Raw genomic sequence first — 8,861 nt, 5'->3', positions numbered from 1 at the left:
CACAGCGACAGCATCTCTATCCAAGTGCAGAGTAAGATGACCATTGTGAGATCAAAGCGAATGACAACTTTGAGCTGCCTGCTAGGACACCTATGTCATCAAAGGTGTCCACGATAAAGATCGCATTCAGAAAAGCTTATGTTGCTGAGAGTAAGCCCTAAGCCTGTGACCCCACTGCTCCAAACTGTCATACTAAGACTATTGAGTTGCATATCCAAGCTCACAAAAAAGGTGCTTTGACTGTATCAAGTTTCTATGGCCACAAAACAAAAACCCACAACCATCTTAGCCAAAGAAACTAAAACCAAGCATTCTTGCAAAAGATCCTTTGGTCTCCCTCGTCCTCTTCCCACAGAGAGGATGAAAACTTGAAAGCTTCTTCTCTCTATAACCCAGGGTACTCCCCACTGTCCACAATAACTTCTCAGCCATATATATATATATATATAGTGAAAGCACGGGAAACCTATAGTACTTCCCCACATTCGGTGGATGGTAAAACCAAATAAACTGTCAGCCCTGATTATGGAGCCTTGCCCCAAGAGAATCGAAGAGAGACGAACCCATTATTAGCAACAATATCAAAAACTTCATGTCTGGCTCTAGACCACTTGAGCTAACTCTTGGGGTAAATCTCAACCTCTCTCAACCAGATATTAGATAACAAGAGATATTTTCAAGGATGAAACCATGGGCCATACAAGAGTTTTAGGGTGTGACCAGAGGAACCTTCAGATATTTTCAAGCAAAATGCAATTTGAGACAAGATATTTTACAGAATTTTTTTAAATATAGATGATGAAAGCTCGAAAAGCCATTTAATATTTTTATCGTGAAATCTAAGGGAGCCAAGATATTTTTGAGAATGTTGAGAAAGACGGTAGGTGAAGCCCGAGTAAACCATTGAGCACTTCAGCAAAAAAAGCGAGGGAATCTATGAGATATTTTAGAGATTTCTCAGGATGAAACCAGAGCCATGAGAGATAATAAAGTGTCCTTCCTGTATGTGGCTATATATAGGCACTCTCTGAATTAAAGCAAAATCTGAGTAAATCGAATACACAGATTTTAGTCAGGCAAAAATTCCACCCCATGGCTAAACTTCAACCCTAAAATTTTCCGTGTTCAGAATGTTTCAGCCACAATTTACAAACTTCATAAAAGAAAGCAAACCAAAATTGAAAGACCAGGATAGTGTGTCACTTCTAAACACGTTACCGATTATCTGTAGTCTTAAAATCAAAACCCCCTTAAAATAAAGCATGTCTTTAAGGTTAACCACAGATGACCAAAAACAAATATGTCCCAAAGCAAAAACACTTTACGTAAATGAACGTCAGGTAGCACAACCAAATGAGCGTCAAATATTTGACAACCACCTGATATTTTGATAAACAGGAGGAATGTTATATCATCCATTAAACACAGTTAATAATCTCTGTTCAAACGCACGTATTCAATTAAGTGCATGGCTTGATCTTTAGGGAACAATATCATCTCAACACAACCTACAAAAAAATTCTCAATTACAAAGAAATCAGCACTTCAAAATCTCTTTAAAAGAGATGACTTTATATAAGATAGAAAGTTCATCCTTTTAGCTGTCAACAGAACTGGTACACCAAGCTGAGACTACTCTAAGGCTACATGATGGAGTCTTCCATCCATCTATTAAACCAGACAAGACAAATTCCTTGTGTCCAGAAATGTGGATTCCCACCAAGACTACTCTTAATAACGAACCTATCAAGGCTGCTTGTTTAAATATTTTGTGACTTGTTAAGAATGACTCCTTCATATTTAACTTGAAACCACTTCATGGCATCTTCCTTGGTAACCCTGTGCTGAATGCCAACACGGGATTGAGCTCTCTTTCTCCTGCCGATTCTGTATCCAGGACGTTCTAGGACTACAAAGAAGTCCATACCATAAATACCAGTTGAAGGATCATACCTGTAAAACAGAACAAGCAGACAGATGTTTACAACTAAAGCCTAGAAAATAACTCAAAACAATCTAATTATCACAAATGAATTAAAATTAAACCGAAAAAATACAGTCAAGAATAACAGTCCCAAAGCACTACTGTTTCATAATAGCAAAATAACTTGAGATCATGTCAATATCACAAGTCAAGCAAATATTGAACTCACTTGATTCCCAGATCAATGTGCTCCTGAATTCCAAAACCAAAACAACCTGTATCACTAAAGTTCCTCCTGAGCAACTCATATTCCTTCACTTTCAGCCCACTCTCCAAAAGCTGAAGAGCCTTCTCTCCCCTAACAGTAACATAGCAGGCAATCTTTTCATTTCGCCTGATTCCAAAGGACCTCACAGTATACCTTGCTGCAGACAAATGATAAAAACCAGAGCAAAAAAAATGAGCTTTCAAAAACATTCCTCTGTATGAAAAGTATCAAAAAGGACTCAACTAAATTTTTCAATTTGCCAACTTCATCTGAATCCTCCTGTCCAACCAAGGAATATCTTTGTCAAATACAAAACCTACCCTTGGAAAAAACCGGAGTCTGCCCACTGAGTTGCTCCAACACCTGCCGAGAATCATCAAATAATAAACCTCATAAACTTAAGTTTAAAAACATGTATAAATCAATAGGAACATGATTTTATTCAGAGGAAATGCAACAGTAATTCCCTTCAGGGATCCGATGTTCACATGTAAATAAAAACATGATTCTATGTAATGTGTGAATTTTTTGGGGATCAATTTTGGAGAGAATTGTAGGAAAAAAGCCAGTTAAATTTCCCTATTTAAAATGATGAAATGTATTCTTTTGGGGGGATGGAATTGATGTGGGATGAATTCAAGTTCAGATTTATGAAAGGGACCTGTCACAATTTTTCAGTCTCAAATTTTCAGTGTATGTGGCTCCAAGAATCTGGAATTTGTTCAATGTGTTCTTCGTTAGATCACATTATCTGTAATCGTATTTGGTTGAATTACATGAGCTGCAATAAAATTTGGTTGATTTATTTGTTTTTCCACTTTCCCTGCATTAAGTATAGCAGTGCTGATTTCCATTTTAATAAGCAATGATAAAGAGGACACAAATATACGGAGCAGTGATGGTTCTGATTCATACCCAAAAATAGAAAGATACTGCCAAAGAATAGAGAAGATTTTACTCAAAAAATCAGAGATTTTGAAGAAAATGATCATTCCAAGCAACAATCTATTATTTTGTGGAAGGTGAATGCAGAGTCTACAAAATCAAGGTGGCTTGAGACCATTCAAGATCTAGAGGAGGTAATTCAAGAAGTAAGGGGAATACGTCATCCACACTATATTCATCATCAGTGGGCTTCAAAGAAGCATTAGAACTGGGATCTGCTGTTCACATGTAGATAAAAACATGATTCCATGTAATGTGTGATTTTTTGGGGAGAATTGTGGGAAAAAAGCCAGTTAAATTTCCCTATTTAAAATGATGAATCTCAAAAAATAACCTGGAGAAGAAGAACAATTCTTGGATAATTGATGAGAACAGACCCTATACGGTTCGAACCAAAGATGGAAATAAAATTGCCGAAAAATTAGAAGATAATATCTACATTTTTTAACTAGGAGATCAGCACCCTTTATAGCTATAATAGGTCTTTCGCCATATCTAACATAGTGAATTTTAGGATCCTTCAACGACCAGATACTTTTCAGTGAATTTCGACGAGAAAAAATGATAATATGTTTTATCTTTCGATGAAAATGAGTTCGCTGAGGGAAAGATCCATGAGACAACGATCGTGAATCTTTTGAGGGGATGGAATTGATGTGGAATGAATTCAAGTTCAGATTTATTGAAGGGACCTGTCTCAATTTTTCAGTCTCAAATTTTCAGTGTATGTGGCTCCAAGAATCTGGAGTTTGTTCAATGTGTTCTTGGTTAGATCACATGATCTGTAATCGTATTTGCTTGAATTACATGAGCTGCAATAAAATTTGGTTGATTTATTTGTTTTTTCACTTTCCCTGCATTAAGTATAGCAGTGCTGACTTTCATTTTAATAAACAACGATAAAGAGGACACAAATATACGGAGCAGTGATGGTTCTGATTCATACCCAAAAATAGAAAGATACTGCCAAAGAATAGAGAAGATTTTACTCGAAAAATCAGAGATTTGAAGAAAATGATCATTCCAAGCAACAAACTATTATTTTGTGGAAGGTGAATGCAGAGTCTACAAAATCAAGGTGGCTTGAGACCTTTCAAGATCTAGAGGAGGTAATTCAAGAAGTAAGAGGAATACATCATGCACACTATAGTCATCATCAGTGGGCTTCAAAGAAGCATTAGAACTGGGAAAAGGAGTACAAAATTTGATGTACTCTTAAGCCTGAAACTATACATCGATGGATTTAGCCATAGGAAAGTTCTCTGATGCCTTTGATTTATGAATCTAGAGAATGTGTAATTTCGTACTTCAAGCCTCAAGGAGAAGTAGATGTGTGGTGGAAAAGTGAAAACCACTGAACAGACAGAACAGAGAATCAATCATCCTACAACACAGGAAGATTTTGTTAAATCAGTTTAGGAAAAAAAATGGACCTTTAACATTATGTGAAAGCTTTATTCAAAGAATCTCAAAATAGTGAGCAATAGTTTGACAGTTTGAGTACTATCATAGATCCATCATAACCCCAGATATATTGAGCATTGAAAGAAGTGCAAGCCTCAACAGTTAATAGATAAGAGGTTCAATGTATATTTGGTAGTGTGTGTGTGCCCTCAGATGTATATTTGCTAGTGTGTGTGGTCAGGTCAGCCTCAAGGAGAAGTAGATGTGTGGTGGAAAAGTTAAAACGATTGAACAGACGGAAGAGAGAATCAAGCATCCTACAACACAGGACGATTTTGTTAATTCAGTCAAGGAAAAAGATGGACCTTTAACATTATGTGAAAGCTTTATTCAAAGAATCTCAAAATAGTGAGCAATAGTTTGACAGTTTGATTACTAGCATAGATCCATCATAACCCCAGATATATTGAGCATTGAAAGAAGTGCAAGCCTCAACAGTTAATAGATCAGAGGTTCAGATGTATATTTGCTAGTGTGTGTGGTCAGCCTCTTTAAGGTCTTCTCTTACTGACACAAATATTGAAAAGAGGAACAAAATCTCCCCCCACCAAGGCTGTAGGGCACCTAGCTTTTCTCACAGTGGGCTGAAAGCCTGAAATAAATGGCTAACAAATTTATAAATGGGTGGAGATTCCCTATTTAAAAGAAGATAAGGTATAGAGACCTAAAAATTTTGAAGGATTGAAAATAGTGTTAAAGGTGAAAACATAACTACAGAAAGACAAATCAAGAAATAAGGAGCAAAGCAACAGAAAGGTTGAAGCAAATACAGCTCCAACCATGGAAGTGCTATATCTACAATATCAAATTCAAAGAAAAGAAGAGAGTTGCAGAACCAAAATAGTAGGTATACAAATGACCAAGGACGTGGAAGAAGTGAACTCATCATTAACCAATGTGATAATGATCACAAGTTATGGAAATGTCCGATGGACCTAAGAACCAACAAGAGAGAAGAAGCACGAGCAAACATTTTACAGATGAATGCACGGAGATTGAATTTGAAAAGATGCATGCACTGATGAAAGATGTTTGTTGGTAAAGATATGTTCCAACAGTAGAAATAAGGTCAAATATATACAACTCACTAATAACAGCAAATAAGACGTAGTCAGACAAACAAGGCACAAAAATAACAGCAGTTTTCTAAGATATTGCAACTTTTAACCATATTACTCGACAATTGATACATGAGAGGACCAAACCCCAAAGATGGGTCTCAGGATACACTAAGCACAAATATAAACTATGAGGCACAAGGGGACATATATAGCTAAAGTTCAACTCTAATAGCCGCTCTAGCCCTAAAGGCAATTTTATCCTTAACATCTATCCAACTGCAGAAATTCAGTAGTCTCCTGGACACAGGATAGTTTAGATATCAGGATAATTACAAATACAAAGCTGAGTTTATTGTACAAGTAGCAATATCTGTGACAACAAACATTTTTCAAAGCTTGGAACTGACGAGGATAAAAAGAGTAGAATGCATTTCCGGTCAGTGAAAGCTTTTTCCAACCGTCCATGACTTTCACCCAAAAAATGCACAAACAACTTGCTGTGAATTGTCAAACTTCCAATACTATAAGCCTCATGGCAGGCGTCAAAAATAAGATGCAGTGACAAAGCTTGATACCTTATGAAAACTGTAAAAGCTTGATAGCTTGATTACTTTACAAAGACATTCTCCAGAGAAAACTGTGAACCTAGAAAGACACAGCCTCTACTCCTCTTTCTATGTAGATTGTCAAGGCCCATATAGAAACTGGGTATAGAAAAGGAACTCCACGCTTTTCACTTTTATTTACCTTTTATTCACTTTCACTCGTTGATGTTCATTTTAATTTCAATGTTTATGGTCCATTGACTATTTTCAGATTTAACTTTTGTCTTTACCAACTCTTTACTCTTTACTGGTTTTGAATTTGGGTAATTTCAATTTACTATTTCAAACTTCAGAATCTACTTTTTTTTTAGTACTAGCTGGATTCTAGAATGACAACTTTAAATCAATGTATGAATATTTTACTATTTCAGTTTCATTTATAGTTATGAATTGACGTATTTCATTACCAATCTAAGTCATGTTTATAACATTTACAAATTTGAATTCAGTACTAATTTACTGTTTACTATCTACATTGCATAATGATGAATTTGACTGGGATGAATTGTTATTGGTGGAATTTTATCATTATTACCGTTATTTTCATATTTTTCCAGATGTGGACCCTTATGCTAGAGACCCCAATGTTGGAGACACCTGTGCTAGGGATCCCAATGACCACCTGTCCCCCACTAAATTTCCCCAAAATTTTGAGATGATTCCACACATCCCCATGTGTCTCCCCACTCCCACGCTGCCCCTTCCCCCATCCGGAGACTTTGTGGAACACTGATAAAATCTCAATAAAACCATATTACCAATCCTTGTTATACCACAGATAACCATGGAAACACAAGCATGGACTTTACATCTGGGCTACAGATATGGACACATATAGCATTTGTCAAGTTACGGAAGGTACGCAATAAAATCTCAATAAGAGTAAATATCACAGATTAACCATGGAAACACATACGTTCGGACTTTATGTTGGGCTTAACTCATAAAGGTAATTATCCTATATCTGATGTAATTGAGAGCATGTTCTAAAATGCTTCAATATAAAGCTTGTAACAAACATGTTGATGCACCAAATATTGATAACCTTTTCTTCAAAGAAGTTGACCAACGGCATTGATGGTGTTCTGATAAGGGTAAAGAATACTTTAGTATTTTTTTTTAAGAATAATATGGAGGACATTAGGGGCGCAACTTAAGTCTTCGTTTAGTTATGACTGTCATCCTCAAACTCAAAGACAGATTGCAGTAGTTAATCAGACTTTAGATTTTATATTGCTGTCTAGGTAAAGGATTGACCAAAAAAAAGGACTTGCAGCTATCTGAAGCTTAGATTTTTATTTAATAATTCTATCAATCGAATCGACTGGATTAACCTTTCAAGATCAGCATATCGACAGCTTCGCAAAAGAAAAACAAATTTGAGGATTCCGACGTCAAATGCTTATGTTCCTCTTGATACCAATCCATTCGTAGGTGGGATACGGATTTAGCAACAGAACATATGAACAAACAAGAAAAACGGTATTGAATCAACGATATGGTGATGGTCTTTTTTACAAAAAGTTGGTTTCCCAGAGGGCAATATGACAAATGAAAATTGGATAAATTTGACCTTCGTAAAATTCTGGAAAACTTGGGAAAGAATATTCATATGGATCTGCCAAAAATGTTGGATATATATTCTATTTTCAACAATGTTCATCTTTATAATTATAATTAGGAAGAGAATAAAGATCGTGTCAAACATTAATTCCCAAGTTAGGTTGTGGATTTACCTAGAATCCCTAAAAAATGCGATGTGCGAAACCCTTAAAGAATGCATACGCAGAAGAGATTTAAGAGCAGAGCTTAACAAGAAAGACGATGAAAAAGTACCTTCGAGGCTCGAGTGAGCCGATCACCACTCTCACCAACTGATATGTTGAGCACCAACTTCTGCACCTTAATTTCCCTCATGGGGTTGCTCAGTTTCTTCTCCGCTGCCTGGAAACAAAGAAATGACGACCTTAAAATAAAAATCTAACAGAGGTAATGGTGGGCACTCCTATTTGAAAATCTCATGTGGAAATGCTGAAAGGGTTCTCAGACTAGTGAGAATATACAATTTCATTTAAGGGCTTGAAATTAAATCGAAAAGGAAAACCCACGAACCATTTCGGATGATGCTCTGCTACTCCTGCCCCTGCTTCCGCTGATACCGCCTCCCAGTGCATCGAATAACCATTCAAAACCCTAGCATGACTTTAAATACCTAAGAATGATAAACCCTAGGCACTTAATAAAACAAAATATTAAGAGTAAATTAATTTAAGAACATGACACCGTCTTACGATATTAATTTAAGAGTAATATTTAAAACAAAATATTAAGAGTAAAGCTTTTGAAAGGCCTTCCGTTCAATTTTGCGTGGATTGATAAGGGCAGGTTGTTGAAATTATCAACCAATATAAGGTTAGTTATAAGATTTTCTCATAGTTAATGTTAGTTTAATTGGTGGAATTATGTATTTAAATCTATTATGAAGGAAAAAATCCTATATCATATCATAGGATCAAATTTGATTAAATTCAATTAAATTACCTTCATTTTCATTGAAATTATATGTTGTAATGATTTTTTAATTTTTTTAAATG

The 8,861-nt window shown here is 35.8% G+C and overlaps 1 protein-coding gene across 1 annotated transcript; it reads right to left on the bottom strand.

Annotated features, from left to right (window-relative positions):
- Positions 1–1,544: 1,544 nt before the first annotated feature.
- Positions 1,545–8,536, bottom strand: LOC149138241 (large ribosomal subunit protein uL5z-like). The gene is made up of 5 exons (XM_089450057.1): positions 8,380–8,536; positions 8,104–8,211; positions 2,513–2,555; positions 2,154–2,349; positions 1,545–1,953 (listed from the first exon to the last, which is right to left on the bottom strand). Exons 1-5 carry the CDS (start codon positions 8,380–8,382, stop codon positions 1,761–1,763), a joined length of 543 nt encoding a protein of 180 aa, XP_089306183.1. The 5' UTR covers positions 8,383–8,536; the 3' UTR covers positions 1,545–1,760.
- Between the last annotated feature and the right edge of the window lie 325 nt (positions 8,537–8,861).

The sequence above is a fragment of the Pinus tabuliformis genome, chromosome X (genome assembly GCF_031772625.1).
Source record: "Pinus tabuliformis cultivar Carrire ecotype Pingquan chromosome X, CPIR1, whole genome shotgun sequence".
Classification (NCBI taxonomy): domain Eukaryota; kingdom Viridiplantae; phylum Streptophyta; class Pinopsida; order Pinales; family Pinaceae; genus Pinus; species Pinus tabuliformis.
This window is presented reverse-complemented; position numbering and strand designations above follow the sequence as displayed.

Bases quoted from the DNA above. Each gene is read 5' to 3' on its own strand.
- LOC149138241 (XM_089450057.1), bottom strand. The intron at 2,556-8,103 runs GTACTTTTTCAT...GATTCTCGGCAG, and splicing joins GGCTCACTCGAGCCTCGAAG to GTGTTGGAGCAACTCAGTGG. The intron at 2,350-2,512 runs GTAGGTTTTGTA...ATTTGTCTGCAG, and splicing joins GACTCCGGTTTTTTCCAAGG to CAAGGTATACTGTGAGGTCC.